The sequence below is a fragment of the Bos indicus x Bos taurus genome, chromosome 11, assembly GCF_003369695.1.
Source record: "Bos indicus x Bos taurus breed Angus x Brahman F1 hybrid chromosome 11, Bos_hybrid_MaternalHap_v2.0, whole genome shotgun sequence".
NCBI classification, from domain to species: Eukaryota; Metazoa; Chordata; class Mammalia; order Artiodactyla; family Bovidae; genus Bos; species Bos indicus x Bos taurus.
In genome coordinates, this window is record NC_040086.1 from 3,859,671 (window position 1) to 3,879,084 (window position 19,414).

Sequence of the window (19,414 nt, forward strand, 5' to 3'; positions counted from 1 at the left end):
CACCTGGAGTGACAGGCAAATTTGGCCTTGGAGTACAGAATGAAGCAGGGGAAAGGCTAATAGAGTTTTGCCAAGAGAACACACTGGTCATAGCAAACATCCTCTTCCAACAACACAAGAGAAGACTCTACACATGAACATCACCAGATGGTCAACACCAAAATCGGACTAATTATATTCTTTGCAGTCAAAGATGGAAAAGCTCTATACAGTCAGCAAAACAAGACTGGGAGCTGACTGTTGCTCAGATCATGAATTCCTTATTGCCAAATTCAGACTTAAATTGAAGAAAGTAGGGAAAACCACTAGACCATTCAGGTATGACCTAAATCAAATCCCTTACGATTATACAGTGGAAGTGAGAAATAGATTCAAGGGACTAGATCTGATAGAGTGCCTGATGAACTAAGGATGGAGGTTCGTAACATTGTACAGGAGACAGGGAGCAAAACCATCCTCAAGAAAAAAGAAATGCAAAAAGGCAAACTGGGTATCTGAGGAGGCCTTACAAATAGCTGTGAAAGAAGAGAAGCAAAAAGCAAAGGAGGAAAGGAAAGATATACCCACTTGAATGCAGAGTTCCAAAGAATATCAAGGAGAGATAAGAAAGCCTTCCTCAGTACTCAATGCAAAGAAATAGAGGAAAACAATAGAATGGGAAAGACTTAGAGATCTCTTCAAGAAAATCAGAGATACCAAGGGAACATTTCATGCAAAGACGGGGTCAATAAAGGACAGAAATGGTATGGACCTAACAGAAGCAGAAGATATTAAGAAGAGGTGGCAAGAATACCCAGAAGAACTGTACAAAAAAGATCTTCACGACCCAGATAATCATGATGGTGTGATCACTGACCTAGAGCCAGACATCCTGGAATGTGAAGTCAAGTGGGCATTAGGAAGCATCACTATGAACAAAGCTAGTGGAGGTGATGGAATTTCAATTGAGCTATTTCAAATCCTAAAAGATGATGCTGTAAAAGTGCTGCACTCAATATGCCAGCAAATCTGGAAAACTCAGCAGTGGCCACAGGACTGGAAAAGGTCAGTTTTCATTCCAATCCCAAAGAAAGGCAATGCCAAAGAACGCTCAAACTACTGCACAATTGCACTCATCTCACATGCTAGTAAAGTAATGCTCAAAATTCTCCAAGCCAGGCTTCAGTAATATGTGAACTGTGAACTTCCAGATGTTCAAGCTGGTTTTAGAAAAGGCAGAGGAACCAGAGACCAAATTGCCAACATCTGCTGGACCATAGAAAAAGCAAGAGAGTTCCAGAAAAACATCTATTTCTGCTTTATTGACTATGCCAAAGCCTTTGACTGTGTGGATCACAAGAAACTGTGGAAAATTCTGAAAGAGATGGGAATACCAGACCACCTGACCTGCCTCTTGAGAAACCTGTATGCAGGTCAGGAAGCAACAGTTAGAACTGGACGTGGCACAACAGACTGGTTCCAAATAGGAAAAGGAGTTCATCAAGGCTGTATATTGTCACCCTGTTTATTTAACTTATATACAGAGTACATCATGAGAAACGCTGGGCTGGATGAAGCACAAGCTGGAATCAAGATTGCTGGGAGAAATATCAATCACCTCAGATATGCAGATGACACCACCCTTATGGCAGAAAGTGAAGAGGAACTAAAGAGCCTCTTGATGAAAGTGGAAGAGGAGAGTGAAAAAGCTGGCTTAAAGCTCAACATTCAGAAAACAAAAATCATGGCATTCGGTCCTATCACTTCATGGCAAACAGATGGAGAAACAGTGGAAACAGTGGCAGACTTTATTTTTTGGGGCTCCAAAATCACTGCAGATGGTGACTGCAGCCATGAAATTAAAAGACGCTTACTCCTTGGGAGAAAAGTTATGACCAACCTAGATGGCATATTCAAAAGCAGAAACATTACTTTGCCAAGAAAGGTCCATCTAGTCAAGGCTATGGTTTTTCCAGTAGTCATGTATGGATGTGAGAGTTGGACCGTAAAGAAAGCTGAGTGCTGAAGAATTGATGCTTTTAAACTGTGGTGTTGGAGAAGACTCTTGAGAGTCCCTTGGACTGCAAGGAGATCCAGCCAGTCCATTCTAAAGGAGATCAGTCCTGGGTGGTCATTGGAAGGACTGATGCTGAAGCTGAAACTCCAATACTTTGGCCACCTGATGTGAAGAGCTGACTCATTGGAAAAGACCCTGATGCTGGGAAAGATTGAAGGCAGGTGGAGAAGGGGATTACAGAGGATGAGATGGTTGGATGGCATCACTGACTTGATGGGCATGAGTTTGAGTATACTCCGGGAGTTGGTGATGGACAGAGAGGCCTAGCGTGCTGCAGTCCATGGGGTCACAGAGTCGGGCACGACTGAGTGACTGAACTGAGCTGAACTGAAATACAAAATAAAACGTCTAAAAAAATAAAATAGAACACAGTCATGAGATAGCTAAGGCCACTGCCTCGTGGAGTTTATAAACTGACAGAGATATCAACAGTTGTATCAGTTTTCTTCAATTTTCTAGCAAGTTTTCAATCGAGTACTTATTTCCTTTAAAAATCAAGAACAACCTTAATTTGGCATTTCTTCAATTACTCAGTTTGTTAAAAACTAAATGACTCATTGGAAACGGATCACAGAGCAACTGTGTGGTTTCCTTTACTCACAGAACTACCTGTTAGATCTGTGGGAAAAGATTACACGACCGAGGTACCAAGTAAACTATGAAAGCCCTAACAGTTTTTACCTTAGGTATTGGCATAGCCCAGTGATCTGCACTGCTCTAAGGTGTAGCAATGAAGCTAAAGGGTCAGATTCAGGGGGAAATCTGAAGATGCTATGCTCTGAAGATAAAAGGGCCCACAGACTAAAAAACGAAGGTGTCTCTAGAAGCTGGAAAAGACAAAGAAATCGACTTTCCTCCAGAGCTTCCAAAGGAAACACGCTCCTGTTGACACACTGATTTTGGGACTTCTGACCTCCCGAAATATAAGATAATAAATTTGTGTGGTCTCAAGTCGCCAAGCTTGTGGTAAGGTGCCACACAGCAACAGGAAACTAATTCACCCATCTTTACCAGTAAACGACCTACTCCTCTGATCTCAGGTCAAATGTATTTTTCAAGACTAAACTCTTTAATAGTCTTTCTATTCATTCTCAAATCATCCTTCACATCGTTAACACTGTTTAACTGTACAACTGTTTATATAATTGGTTATTTGACTAAAGCATTCTTCCTGTAGTAGGAGGAGGATCACAAGACTAGGAATCACTTCTGATTTTGTGTAACAAAACTCACACAAGCACATGGATTTTTTTTGGCTGCTCTGGGTCTTGGTTGCAGCCTGCAGTTGCCACAAGCTTTAGGCATGGCATGTTAACTCTTAGTTGAGGCATGCGGGATCTAGCTCTAACCCGGGCCGCCTGCATTGGGAGCACACAGTCTGAGCCACTGGACACCCAGAGGAGTCTCCCCATTTTTTCTTTTAACTTCAGCAAATATTTAAAGAATTACCCACTGTCCTCTACCAATCAGTAATGCCATTCTGATAGGTAACCTGTGGAGGGTCTTTTTTCAACTACCTTGCCCAGCAGTGAGTCCTTCATCTGAAGACACATGTGTTTCTTCAATCAAAGAAATTTTCTTCTACTATTTATTTGATTATTTCTCCCCCTCACTCTCTTTGTTCTCTTTCTCATATTCCTCTTTAGATAAATGTCAGAATGCTGGTCTGAACTCTTTGTATCCTTTATGTTGCATTCCAGAAGAATTCCACAGCCAGCTCAATCTTTCTGATCACTAATTTGATCTTCAGCTGTATCTATCCTTACAATATGCAAACTTAAAATACAAATATCAAAATAAAAACACAAAAATGTCTAACCGATCCTTTTATAAATAGTCACTTATGAGCTTTCATCTCTAATCCCTCTGAAAATATGTCTTAATATTATAGTCTGCTTGCTCTGTGAGTCATTAAGTCATTCATGATGTTGGTTTTCTTAACTATCTGGGAACCCTCGTTATACAAGACAGCCTTTGATCCATCTGTGCTCGCTGTGCCTGTTTATTGCAGATCTAAATCTGCGGGAGGATGGGTGGATGTGAGAATTCCTTTCCTGAGGAGGTCAGTAGCTGCCCTGACCATCTTCTCCCTCCTTACCCTTAGAAGGATATGCTGGTCTGAGTAGTGTTCCTTAATCAGCCTGACCTCGGAAGAACAGAATTGTAAGCAAAAAGCAGTTTTCTTTGATCTGAAACAACTGAAGCTCCTGGGAACTTCTCTGGCAGTCTAGTGGTTAAGACTTTGTGCTTTCAACGCATGGGGAGGAGGTTCGGTCCCATACGCCAAGTGATGTGGCCAAAAAATTTAAAAATTAAAAAAAAAGGCTCACTGGGGAGTCCACAAAAAAATAATTAAAATAAATAAACTGAAGTTCTTCATGTATAGTGCCTAGATAGGTTTTAGGGCTCCACAAAACCCCAGAAATTACATATAAAATTACTTTTCTAGGAGCATGTTTCTAAGTAGAAGGTTAATAGCTTTCCTAACATAACTAAAGGGTTGTATTACTTTAAAAATATTAAGAACCATTGCCTAAAGATTTAGGAAGGAAGATTTTTAAAGAAAATCTGCAGGTTCTCTAGGTCGTTTTCCCCCAAGTTGCCTGCTTTTTCTATCTTTAGAAAACAGTTTCAGCTTAATAAGAATGTTAACTACTGAGAGGCTGGTTGACTAAGATTTTATTATATTTATGATGAAAAAAATCTTTAACAAATGGGATAGAAAAAGCAACTTCAAAAAAGAGAGAGAATGTCACATTCCTGAAACAAGAACTGACTATAAAAGAACCTATAAGAGACCTTAGAGGTTTTAAATAACTTTAAAAACACTTCTACTTTCTTTTGATTTGATTCTTATTAATAAATAAATAGTCTAAAACAACAAATGCATGAAATGGCTATGGCATCTTATCCAGATGGTGATTTTTTTTTTTAATAAACTAAAACTTTTATTAAAGTTTTATTAGTAAGCATATTGAATGCTACAAGATTCACAAATGGCTCTTTTGCACGAGGATGCTGGTATAAATTAATTTTATTTATATAATATACAAATACTTAATTTGCTTGTAACTATTTAAATGGAGACTATTCAACTAAGAGTAGTAATGTGCATTTTTCTTTTTTCCTCTTATTTTTAATTATTTTTAATTAGAAAATTAAGATTTTAGTTGCAGTTGCAATATCAAACTCTCAAAAATTAATAGAATGAAGAGACAGAAATGTAGAAGGATATAGTAGACCTGAAAAGTACCGTGAACCAACTGAACATAATTAAGATTTATACAATTTTCACACAATAGTACGTTACAAATTCAAGTTCCCATAGACTATAAACTAGGAGACACTGGAATATATCCAGGGATAAAAAACAATTTTATGGTCTAAAGGTACTGAAATCATACAGTGTGTTCTTATCACTGTGGATTAATGTTAGAAATCAGTATCAAAAGATATTTGAAAATAACCTGCGTATTTTCAAGTGCAATGTGACATTTACAAAGAGATATTTGACTTAGCCATTGAAAGCCTCAGTAAAGTTAATACCACATAATACCCCAAGACACAATTCTGACCAGCAACGCAGCTACAACAGGAAACAAAATAAACATACCTCCTGTTCGTCCATTTCCGATCTGCACGGCAGGTTGAAGGCTTCCTTCATTTTGCAATAAATGAGGCAAATGATAATAAATACTTGGCACTTGAAGAGACTTTTTGCTTGTTAACTCCTTTAGTATCTTTAGGGTATCATCTGAAACACAGAAGTATAATCATTCCATGCTAATATCTTACTTTTAGATGTTATGGATGCTACCAAGACAGCAGTAAAAATATATGAAAACTAAAAGAATTTTCTCTCCTAAATTTTTCTCTCATGCTGTGGTGAGTCAGATTTCCATGGACACTTGCAACCAGAGTCTCACAGAGTCATGATATTGAGAATAGTCTAAATAAAGTTAAAAATGTGAGTTAAAGTACTATGAAAAGGTGAGACATGAACTCCTCATCTTTGTAATATGTCAGAACTCGAGCCCAAGGGGACAGACTTTAAACAAGTGACCTATTCATAAAATGTAATAATTATAAATACGACCACCAGTAGCTTCCACTTTTTTATGCGACTACGTTTGCCCAAAATTTCACATGGAAGATTCTTCTTTTAATTCAAGTACAATAATTTAAACAGCACAAGTTGAGAATCTTTGGTACTGTTCATAACTTTTAAATCATTTTTCAGTTTTATGAGAGGAACCAATGAACCATTTAATATAAAAATAAAACCTTGATAGGATAAGGAATATTGTTTTAAAATTCCACTGAACTAGAACTTAACTTTTGACATAAGAAAGTAAGCAGGAAGGACTGGCAGCCTCGACAACAATTTCATATAGAACAATATGAAAACTCCATTAAAATATTCCAAAAATTCAGAACCAAAATTTCACAGAAGAAATGCAAAAGGACTATCATACATGAAATTCAAGTTTAATCTTATGTTAAAGCAACAATTACAAATTACAAGACAACAATATTCACCTTCAAATTAAATTAGCAGATTATATAATATATATTAAAATTGTGGTGATAATATAATAAATGTTTCAGCTATTCAGAACAGCATAAAAAACCTGAAAACATTTTATCCTATTGTTCAGTAATTTCCCTTTTAGGAATTTAACTTTTATGAATTCAAAGTACCCATTGTAAAACTATGTCTTTTTTATTTCTTGTAAGTCATATTTAAGAGCGCTACTTGTTTCAAATAGCTCAAAGATTCCCCAGAGTTCATCTGAAGTCCATACAGGTCACAACAGAAAGGATCATAAACACCAAGTTAAATTTTAGCCTCATATTGTATGTTTTTAAAAAGAGGCTGTTTCTTCACTATTGTCAATGAAACGTATATAACTGAAATGTAACTTAATATTACTCTCTTTAAATCAAATTTAGCAATTAATGAAATTGCTTTATAATTAACAACAACAGAAAGAGTTTTACGTGGTGATTTTTCTCTCTGTAGAGGTTAACAAATGCTGGCTGGTAAGCAACCGTCGACAGCTTTCAAAGAGAGTAGTTCACGCGACTCTCTGAAAATATAATCTGTCCATAAAACAAAAAACAGTGCCTGTACCTGAAAATTTATTCACTGGATCCTTACTCCTGTTTGTTTCTGCTTCTACACGCTTGAATTGCTGTACAATGGCACTGAGCTCAGAAGAGCGCTGAGAGATTCGATGTTCAGCTATTCGGAGACGTTCTTTCAGAGCAAGAAATTCTCGTTGATAAGCAATCACTTTTTCTAAAAACAAAACTAGACGTTATTAGTGCATTTCTTAAAAAAACACATAAAAACACCATTATAATCAAATCTGAACTGGAACAGCAGAAATTTTAAAGCTGCACTTTTCAGAAACAGATACTCATTTTTGAATTCACTGAGACAGAACTGAAAATAAAAAAGAGTCTGAACTAACAAAGTAGCGACAAAGCCACCAGTAACACAGTGCTATCAATATCTGTAAGGATGTGAGCACTTTCTAATTAGCACTTTGGAAAGCTAAAGATAGGGAGAAAAAGACAACGTTTTTGGAACTAACACTTAAAGCATGATACCAACATCATTTCTTAAAAGGTAGAGACAACCATAAAGACCCTATTTGTATGAAGGTAGAGACGGATCATTGAAACTGATGATAATATATCTAATAATATAATAAATATAACATTTATAGCATAACCATCCATTTCCATAGGCTATTTCTTCTGTACTTTCTATTCTGCAAAAATTTCCCCAGGCCAGACTGGGGTCAAATTCCTAATGCCTAACAAATCACTCAGGTGGATGTAAGAGGACAACAGTCAATTATTTCAGGGACTTCCCTGTGATCCAGTGGCTAAGACTCCGCTCTCCTAATGCAGGGGGCCTGGGTTTGATCCCTGGTCAGGGAACTAGATCCCACATGCTGCAACTAAGAGGCGTAGCCAAAAACATAAACACAATTTTTTTAAAAGTCAGTTACTTGAATTTGAGACAGTCGCATGCCAAGAAAGCCTACTCTGGGAAATACAAGGGGGTAAATGTAGACACTGAAATAACAGAACAAGAGAGCTCAATATGAAGTACACTGTGTATAAGAGGCCCCAGGACAGAACGGACACAAAAATCTGAGAGATCGCAGAAAAGAAACCATGCATTTATCTTGATCAGCAGCACTGAAAGGAAGCTGAGGCTGGTGAAGCAATTTCCACAACCTCATTAAACAAGAGAAATCAGAACGGTTTTGGCATCTCTATCAAGCTAGATAATCTAAGGCTACTACTAATTTGACATCTAAATGAAACAAATCTTGGAAAGACTACTTTTAATTCATATTGTAATCTCAGTTTTACTTAAGGATGGACTCAGTAAGAAACAGAAGGAACAGAAATCTGCCTGTTTCATAAAGCTAGTCTTAAAAACAGTCAATTGCCTTATTCCTTGTCCCTCACATAAAGGACCACACAGTAGATATCACGTAAGAATTTTGTGGCAAATAAGGTCTTCCTGCTTAACTGTCATGTTTCCTTGTATTGAACAATGTAAACAGCTTTAGTTTCTTAATTTGCTGGCTGTAGGAGGGAAGGAAGGAGGCAGGAGTTGTGACTAGGAAAGGGTATACGGGGAGTCTCAAGGTGCCAACAAGGTTCAAGTCATTGGCCTGGCTTATATAAAATTCATTACTATACACTCATGGTCTAGGTACTTTTCCATACATGTACATTTACAACAAAAGAAATGTTATACAAGTACTATTCACAAACACAAAACTATTAACAATTATACTGTAAGAGGCACTCAAGAGTTATGTGATAAAAAACTAAATGCCTAAAAAATTAAATTTAAAAAAATCTATAAGCCTTTTCCTAGAGCCTGTAATGGAAGAAAAAAATTAACTCAGTTATTAATTCTAAGTGGGAAACCCAATCTTGCAAAAAATAAAAAAGATAGACCCTACGCTAAGCTAAATAATAAATGCAACGCCTTTCAAAATAGCAAAAAAATTTGGAACTTCATTTTTGACATGTCATTCTAAAATTCATGTAGAAGAATGTTTTTAAAGGGTCAAAAAAATCTAGAAGCAGCAACGGGGAACTTACTCTGAGATGAGAATGCACTCTATGGCTCTAGAAATGAAAACCGTGCTGACTGCCAGGTGCAGACAGTGGGGAAAAGGCTGACCACACCAAGCAGACTGTGTCCAAAATTAGCATGCGTGAACTATCCTTGAGTTCTTCCCCTCGTTACCTCTTACCACCTACAAGGTGCCAGACAGTGGCTTCTAGACACCTGCCACTAACAAAGGATTAGAACCCTTGAAGAAATAACTTTAAGATAAACTTGGAGCACACTTGGGTCAAGTAAGAAAATGTTATTTAAAAAAGAAAAGCAGGCCAAGGGAGTTCATGGTGGTCCAGTGGTTAAGACTCTGCACTTTCAATGCAGGGGGTTGGATCCTCGGTTGGGGAACTAAGATCCCACATGCTCTGCAGTATGGCCAAATAAAGAAAGAAAGAATATTCTTCAACTTAAAGAACAAGACAGGATATGTTAAAAGGACACAGGAAGCTCCCCGAGGGGCTCTCACTGGCCAAATTCAGGGCAATTTAAGTATCAAAACAAATATTGATGGTAATGACTTCTAACTTACTAAATAAAGTAAGAATCTGTGAGTCCATTTTAATCAATAACAATTAACAGATGATGGAAAAGTGTTTCTTACAGTGGAATGCCAGCTTATAAATTATGAAAAAAGGATGAATGTTAGAAAATCACCCCTTTGCAACTGTCCAAGCAATAACAGATTCGAGTGAGAATCAAACATGGATGCAAGACAGAGAAAGGCAAACAATGTGTGATACAACTAAATACAAATGACAGTCCTGGATGGGATCCGGAACAGGAAAAAAAATGCTATAAAGAACACTATTGGGACAAACCAGTAGAAGACGGATGACAGGGCCTTCCCCAGCAGCCCAGTGATTAAGACTTCACCTTTCAACGCAGGGGACGCATGTTCCATCCCTGGTCAGGGAGCTAAGATACCACATGCGTCATGGTGTGGTGAAAAGATTTTTTTTAAAAAAAAGAAGACTACAGAGTATGCATAAATTTTTAAGACTTGGTGCATAAATTTTTAAGACTTGACACCTGACTGTCATAAGAGAATTCCCTGTTCTTAGGAAATAAAATTATTCAGGAGTAAAAAGGCATGATTTCTGTAATGAACTTTCACCTGGTTCTGAAAAGAAACAAGTTTCTACAGATAGATAAAACAATAAGAGGCAACAGGTTCACAATACGTAAAATGCATAGAGAAGTTATAACTTCATCTTAGTTGAAACTTTTTTAAAAATAAGAAGTTTTAAAAAGTAAGCAGGAGGATGGGATGGCATACAGGTTCGGTCTTTCAGCAGCTCTTTTGTGGTAGGAGGGATGTGGACCTGAGGCCGCTCTCTGCCCTCATGCACGTCTGGTACTTTTGCAAACTACCTTCCCAGAGGCCAGCCTCACCAAGCAGGGAGACCAGCCAGTGCCATCAGAGGAAAAACCCCCACTCCAAATTCCAATCTGCACCCCCTACTTTGGCTTTCAAAAGCCATGCTTTTGAAAAGATGTCTTGGGTTGAGAGTCACACATATTTTCTTTCAGATTCAGACGCTACGGCTACTCTTACTCCACAGCACATAGCTATCAAAGTGCTCAAAATGGGTCATCTCCTGTCTGTTCTTTGCTTCTAACTCCACCCTTTCATATTAAAAGTGTTCTCTCTTGGGAGTTTGGGATTAACCGATACAAACTATTATAGAGAATGGATAAACAATAAGGTCCTACTGTAGGGCAGAGGGACCTCTATTCAATACCCTGTGATAAACCATAATGAAAAAGAATACTAAACAGGAATGTGTGTATGTATGTGTATAACTAAACCAGTTTGCTGTACACCTGAAACTAACACAACACTGTAAATCAAGTACACTTTAATACAATAAATTTTAAAAAGTGTTCTCTCCATGACATCAGAGCAAGTCTACACTACCTAACTTAAGACTTTGTGCAGTAAAGCTCTCAGCTAGTCGTGCTTGGAATTCTAAGGGACACCACTGACTCTTCTAATCAGGGAACAGTCACACATGGTTTTCCTACAACCATCCCTCCCAGCGTATCCTCCACTGTCCACCCGAACACAGCATTACTAGTGACTTCCAGAATTTTCTCCACGCATATTTTCCATAGTACCACCCTACTCTCTTGGGGAGAGTGGCTTACCAGCGCTCAGAAAAAGTTCAAACTCTATCATAATAGAGAAAAAACTTCATCAAATTAGTGATATGTGTTTGATGATGTCCTGTTTTCAATGTTACTGACAAAATTTTTATTTTTGTATTTCTTTGAATCATATCAATCAGTTTCTATGGGAGAAGCCGGCAGGAAGCCATGAGGGAACTTTTACACAACCTTACTGAAAGTCCCTGGTTTCGGTCACTGGTTTGTTTTTATTGAAGACTGAATCTAGCTTCTTTTTTCTTAATTGTAGAAAAGCACATACCCACATTAGACATTAAAAGTATAAATCACATTCCGTGAACCTAAGAATCTGAAACATACAAAATTTCTAAAGAAACCACTTTCATTTCTTCAAATCAGTAATCAAGTCAGTTGTCCAATGAAAACAGTACCTTTAGGTTTTCAAAGAATTACTAGCTGAACCGTATAAAATTGCCGGTGTTTGAACATTTTTGACCAAAAAAAATGGTAATTTCATACGGTTCAACAATAATAGCTTCAGACTCAACAATTCAATTTAAAAATCTATAAATAAATAGTAAATCTATAAATCTACAGATGAAAACATAAAGAAGCACTAATAACTAATATCCAACATGTAGTACATAAAAGTCAAACATAAAACATTTTTTTCATTGTTATCAGCAAGATGTTGGGTGGTACTACTTAATTTAACATTTAAAAACTGGCTTTTTATGTTGAAATTAAATTATTTTAGTATTTATTAAATAATAAAATTCTGGCACTGGAAAGAAGGTTGACAAACCATCTGATCCATCCCTCTGTTCTTTGGTAACCACACTGAACTATTTCATACAGAAAAAATTTTTCTTAAATATATGAAAAACTCCCTGTAACAGATTCTAAAATTTAACAAGCTGCACACTTCAGGAAGTCACTGCTTTTGACAACATCTTATTCCACATTCACCATTCTTATACAACCATTTTTAAACAGAAAGGAGAAGGCCTACATGAAATTATGGACACTTTCCCATGAACAGATCTCTTAAAGAAAAAAATGAAAGAACTGGATTCAGAAGATAGTTTAGGAGACTAAAAGCCTAGAAAAGTCAAAGACAGGAGACTGAATGAAACAGGTTATAAGAACAGAAACTGAAGACATTTCTAAGGAGAATGGATAGCTAAAAATTACAAACAAGATGTGGTATCTCACTGTTTCTCTAATCTTTTTGTGCATCAGAACCACCAGAAAGAGCCTGTCAAACATAAAATTCGGGCCCCATCCTCCAAAGATTCTGATTCAGTAGGTCTGACATGTGTATGCTCAGTTGTATCCGACTCTTTGTGATGCTATGAACTGTAGCCCACCAGGCTCCTTGGTCCATGAGATTTTCCAGGCAAGAATACTGGAGTGGGTTGCTATTTCCTTCTCCAGTCTGACACAGGGCCTGAGAATCTCTAACAAGCTCCAAGTTGATGCTGAGCCACTGGGTGAGTAGCACTGACAGACCCAATACTGTCCTCAACGTAGGTCTAGACTCCAGCAGCCTGCAAATTAATACTGTTCTGCCCCCTACCCCCTTCTCTCCTCATGTAAGAAGCAAAAAGAAAACTCGGGGCACTCACTGTTATGTAATTCCTGGGGTCCCAAGATCTCTTCTCTCATCTCTCAAGAGATGAGATGTTAAGAGCTCCAAGGAGAAGAGGGGTTCATCAAAAATTTTAGGTCCATAATCCTCAATTCAGGGACTTCGCTGGTGGTCCAGTGGTTAAGAATTCACCTTGCAATGCAGGGGACGCAGGTTTGATCCCTGGTCAGGGAACTAAGATGCCCCATGCCAGGGAGCAACTAACCCCGTGCACTGCAACTAAAGACCCTGAGCACCACAGCTTAAAGAGCCCACGGGCCGCAACGAAGATCCCATGTGCTGCGACCAAGACTGACACAGCTAAATAAATACACCGCTCTAAAAAAAATTCTGAAGTTACACCTGGGGACAGAAAGGATTTTGAAATGTTCAGCCAACACCTATTTCCAAGGTCTCTTTTAAGAGTTACAGGAATGAACAAGATCACTGCCTACTTTTGGAGTCTTTCAGTCAGAACCCATCACATAAACATGAACTGTGAAGAGAACTTGTACCCTTCTAAACTCAAAAGGGAAAATGGGGCTCACAGATATAGAGAACCAAATATTTTATTTACATTAAAACAAAGACTATAATTCAATTTGTTCCCTTACATGATGTTTTCACTATGCTTATACAACAGGACCCTAGTGAATAACAGATATGCTACGGTTGAAGAGTCTTCTGGAACATGATCACTATTTGTAAGTTGTCCCCTAAAGTAATATAATTATTAATGATGTCATTCAAAACAAAACAAACTTCCAAGTAGAGGTTTAACAGGTAAAAATCTATCCACTGACCTTGTAAAGCACAAAACCTTAAGATATAAAATGATGTTGCATATACCTATCACCCACACTTTCTTAGAAATATTATCTTCGTCTAAATAGTTGCAATCACTTCCCTTGATTTCCCTTGAAGACAGGGTAGTCTCTCTTTAGGAATTTTACTATCAAGTCCCAAAGTCCATTATCATTGTGAAATGAGAAGAAAAACAATAATTTGCATAACCTGGGATAAAGGTACTTAGCCATAACAATAGTTCTTTACTTCTAAAAAATATAAATGATTTTATGCAACCTGATTTTGTCAAATTCAATAAGCTGTAAGGAACTCAGGGTAAAAATCACCAGATGGTTATTAACTATTTTCCTTCAGAACTTAAACTTACTGGCAGACATTTTCCATAAAGGTGTCGCTTTGCTCCCAAAAGGAAAAAAAAAAACATTTGTATTCTAAAATATAGGGGCTTCCCTGATAGCTCAGTTGGTAAAAAATCCACCTGCAATGTAGGACACCCCAATTTGATTCCTGGGTTCGGAAGATCCTCTGGAGAAGGGATAGGCTACCCACAACAGTATTGTGGCCTGGAGAATTCGCAGAGTCAGTGAATTATATAATGGTGACTGAGTGAAATATATAATGGTATATATTTTTCTACGAAGAATCTTTCAAGACAGAGCATTTTATTCATTAGAATCATCTTTACTTAAAAATAATAATACTGGTAATTAATCAATTCTATCAATTCTACCCAGTGGACTGGCTCTACTAATGAAAGTGCTAGCTGGACATGACTACCCCTTTTATGACCAATTTCATGATTCTTTCTTCCCTCGCTTCACTTTCCTCTTTTCCTCATTTCCCACCTTTTCCCCCTCCTATTCTTCTGTAAAACTCTTTCCAAATTCTTCTTTGTGTCTTTTTGGACCTTTCATTTTCAGCCACACACTTCACACCTCTCACTTCTTCTTTCACATATTTCCCCCCCTGCCATCCACTCCACGATATCTTTCTCTGCTGTCTGTTTCAAATTACCAAGCACTTTATTCTCCAATTGACGTAAATAGGCCACTTGCCTGGAGACCCTAACTTTGTAGTCTTTTGTAATCTTTAATGAATACAAATGAAAATTTAGGATTTTTCCTTCTTGTACTCATCATGGCAAAGAGAAGAAAACTGCCAGAGGAAAATGTTTCATAATGATTAAGATAAATCAGAACATGAATGTGGAACTGTAAACTCTTAACAATGTTGATCAATTCAATCATAAAAGTGAAATCTCATACTACAAGTCTTTAGATGACAATATCCTAAATGACTTTTCTCAGGTTCAAGATCAGGCTTTCCAATTACAGACCAAAACAGAGTAGACACATTTCTCCCTATCCTTCACACTGCTGCTGCTGCTGCTGCTAAGTCGCTTCAGTCGTGTCCGACTCTGTGCGACCCCATAGACGGCAGCCCACCAGGCTCCCCTGTCCCTGAGATTCTCCAGGCAAGAACTCTGGAGCGGGTTGCCATTTCCTGCTCCTTCACACTAAGTACAATGAAAACCCTGCACATTATATATTAAGCATACAGAAAACTCTACACAGCAGGAAGAAGACAGCAGACAGAAGAGATCTTGGGACCCAAGGAATTACCTAACAGTGAGTGCCATGAGTTTTCTTTCTGCTTCTTACATTCCAGACTGGTATCAGAGAAGCCAGCATCCTGGAAACACCAACAAGAGGGCACAAAAATGCCCCAAGAAAGTCTCACTCTGTCTACCAAAGTCCAAGGATGGCCTCGTAAGAGAGAAAAAATGTTCTACAATAACTGTTCTATTTCAAAGACTATTAAAAAAAAAAAAAAAAAGTCCCATCTCTGCTCTATAGGCAAAAGCCATGAAGGGAGCCTAGACGTCTACCCCCGCCTAACTGTAACAAGGACACACACACACACACACACACACACTCAGGACTGAGTGAGAGGCCAGGACTTTCATTTAACTTGCAGCAGTAATGAATACCCATTTGAGGTGTTAGTGGGACCTCTCCCACTGCCAGCTAGAGTGGAATCAGAAGAGGCCAAGTAAGAAGACTGGACTTCTCTCCTCACCTGGTGGTAACGAGGTAACATTCCCTTTTTCCCTCCCAGAATGGTGTCAGAAGGGGGTCAGTGAAGATGGACAAATTAAATAAGACCCAGATTCTCATAATACCCCAAATGCCCTGGATACAACTGAAGTCACTTATCATGTTAATAAACAGACAAAGCTCAACTTGAATGAAAAAGGACAATCAATATATGCCAACACTGAGGATGACACAGATGTTGGAATTATCTGATAAGGATCTTTAAGCAGCCATCATAAAAATGCTTCAACAGGCAAACTAAATAAATGGAAAAAATAGAAACCTTAAGCAGAGAAACAGAAGACATAAATTATAAAAACAAGTGAAAATTTTAGAACAGAAAATACAATTGTTGAAACAAAAATCTTAATGGATGAGCTCAATAGAAGAATGGAGAGGGCCCCCAAAAATATTGGTGAATCTTGAGAAAAATTATCAGTATAACCCAATCTGAACAACAAAGAGAAAACAGACTGGAAAAAAAAAAAATTAACAGAGGCTCAGAAACCTTTGGCACTAAAACAAAAGATCTAAAATCTAACATTCGTATTATCAGAGTCCCAGAAGGAAAAGAGAGAGGGCAGAGTGGGAAAAATATTAGAAGAAATGATGGTTAGAATTTCCCAAATTTGGCAAGAGACAAACCTTCATAAAGATTCAAAAAGCTGAGAAGATCCAAAACAGGATAAAGCCAAAGAAACCCATGTCAAAAAAATGCCACAAATAAACATCAAAAAACTAGGAACAAAAACATCTTGAAAGCAGTCAGAGAGAAACGACACATTATCTACTAGAAAAAAAAATTTTTGAATGACTGCAGATTTCTCATCAAAAACCATGACAGCCAGAAGGAAGTGGCACTACATTTTCAAGCACAGATCTTCCTCGAATTGTAATGGAATTACATCCCAATAAAGCCAGTGTAAGCTGAAAACATTATTAGTAGAAAATGCATTTAATACACCTAACCTACTGAACATCATAGCTTAATCTAGCCTACCTTAAATGTGCTCAAAACACATTAGCCTACAACTGGACAAAATCATCTAACACAAGCCTATTTTTCAACAGTGTTGAATATTTCAGGTAATTTATTGAATGTTGTACTAAAAGTGAAAAACAGGATGTTTGTATGGATACAGCATGGTTGTAGGTATATCGGTTATTTACCCTCATGATCCAGTGGCTGATTGGGAGCTGTGGCTCACGATTCTGGCACTGCCCAGTATCATGTGAAAGTATTATACTGCATATTCCTAGCCCAGGAAAGATGAAAATTCAAAGTATGACTTCTACTGAATGCGTATAGCATTTGCACCATCATAACATCAAAAAGAAGACTTCTGAAAGTCCCTTGGACAGGAGATCAAACCAGTCAATCTTAAGGGAAATCAACCCTGAATACTTGTTGGAAGGACTGATGCTGAAGCTGAAGTTTCAGTATTTTGGTCATCTGATGCAAACAGCCAACTCATTGTAAAAGTCCCTGATGCTGAGAAAGACTGAGGACAGAAGGAGAAGGCGGCATTAGAGAATGAAATGGCTGGATGGCATCACTGATACAACAGACGTGAATTTGGGCAAAGTTCAGAGACAGTGAGGGACAGGGAGACCTGGCCAGCTACAGTCCATGGGGTCGCAAAGAGTCAGACACGACTGGGCAACTGAACAAGAACAACATCAAAAAATCATTAAGTAGAACCATCATAAGTTGGGGACCATCTTTACTGGGGAAAAAAAAAAAAAGAATATCAACTCCAATTTCCATATCTGGAAAAATTATCCTTAAGGAATGAAGGAGAAATCAAGATACTCTCAAAGAAAAACTAGTGGAATTTGTCATCAGCAAACCTACCCTGACATGATTGCTAGAGAAAGTTCTTGAAAGAGAAAGTAAATGACAGAAGAAATCTTGGAATATCAAGAAGAAAGAAGGACCAAAAAAGAGCAAAAATACAGGGAAACACAATGGATGTTTCTTCTGTTTTTGAGTTTTTCTTAATTATGTTTGATGACTGAAAGCAAAAACATCTGATTTGGTTCTCAGTGTGGAAGAAATTGTTAAACCAATTATAAACTGGGGAGGGAAAAGGAGTTTTAAAGGAGATAAGGTTTCTACATTTCACATAAACTGATAGAATGCCAGTGGCTGTAGACTGTGATGTCATGTCTGTGCATTGTATACCTAAAGCAACCAGTAAAACATCTGTACAAAAGGGACACGTTCAGAGACACTATAAAAAAATATTAATGGGATTTAAAAAGAAATGTTCAAGTAGCCCATAAGAAGTCAGGAAAAAGACAACAAAAACAGAGAGGAAAAACAGTGAACAAAATAAAATGACAGACTTTAAGCCTGACATTCCTAATCACACAGAATGTAAATATTCTACATATACCAATTAGAAGAGGGGTTGGAATAGTGAATTAAAATACACGATCCCACTACATGCTGTCTACAAAGCTGACCTCCACAGCATGGACTCTTACTCAACAATAAAAAGGAATGAACTACTGAAGTAGCCAACAGCTTGGATGGACCTCAATTTTGCCGAGTGAAAAATGTCACTTTCAACAGGTTATGTACGGTATGACTCCATTTATATAACATTTCCAAAATGACAAAATAACAGTGATAGATAACAGATTACTTGTTGCCAAGAATCAGTGATGGTGGGAGATGGAGGAGCAGGTGTGATGATAAAGGCGGCACAAAGGGAGATCTTTGTGATGATAAAACTGTTGTTCACCGTGTTAGCAGCAGTGGTTATAGGAATCTGCACATGTGATAATGTGACATAGAATTATACACACCTATAATACCAATGTCAACTTCCTGATTTTGAATCTGTACATTATTCCATAGAACTGTCACAAGAAGTAAGCATTTGAGGAAAATGGATCAAAGTTACCTTGCATCTCTCTGAACTGTCTTCACAGATGCCTGTATTTCTATAATTCTTTTAAATAGTTTTTTAAAAGCAAAACAAAAAAGAATCAACGAATGAATAATCATTTCTGAAAACTAAAAGGAAGCATAGCATTTTCATCAAGTTAGTCATGCATCTGGGAGGACTTCATCATAATGAACCATAAGAACCCAGAACATCCTGTTTTGCTAAAAGGATGGGTAACAGCATTCTTTTGTCTATGATGTGATTGTACAATGGGATTTACTGAGCAGGTTCACAAGCAGATAAATGATAAAGGCTTGTGGGCATACTAGAGTGATCAGAAAGGATTTTGGAATGAAAAAACTTCATTGGACTAAGCATTCTAAATTTAATAATGAAAACGTTTACAATCAAGGTGCAAAGAAGATGGATATACTCTCTTCAACGAAATACTGAGCTGCAAATGCTTTCAAAAATTTTGTGTTTTGATAATAGAGGTCCAGAAGAACTAGAAGCAACGAATGATGAACTAGAACCCATTAGACGTGTATCTGAAATCTGGAATTAGAATTTACTAGCAAGACGTGTACCAGGGTCACATCCTGTAGTCAAAGGATATCGTCCATTTTAGTTTATACACCT

The 19,414-nt window shown here is 37.6% G+C and overlaps 1 protein-coding gene across 2 annotated transcripts in view; it reads right to left on the reverse strand.

Annotated features, from left to right (window-relative positions):
- The window catches only part of MGAT4A (alpha-1,3-mannosyl-glycoprotein 4-beta-N-acetylglucosaminyltransferase A), a 126,327-nt gene that overhangs the window by 64,474 nt on the left and 42,439 nt on the right, over positions 1-19,414 (reverse strand). For both annotated transcript variants that reach the window (XM_027554657.1, XM_027554658.1), the window contains exons 3-4: positions 7,191-7,358; positions 5,670-5,810 (exon numbers count right to left, since the gene is read on the reverse strand). In XM_027554657.1, the coding sequence (XP_027410458.1) occupies positions 5,670-5,810; positions 7,191-7,358 (309 nt within the window). The remainder of the gene's footprint in view (positions 1-5,669; positions 5,811-7,190; positions 7,359-19,414) is intronic.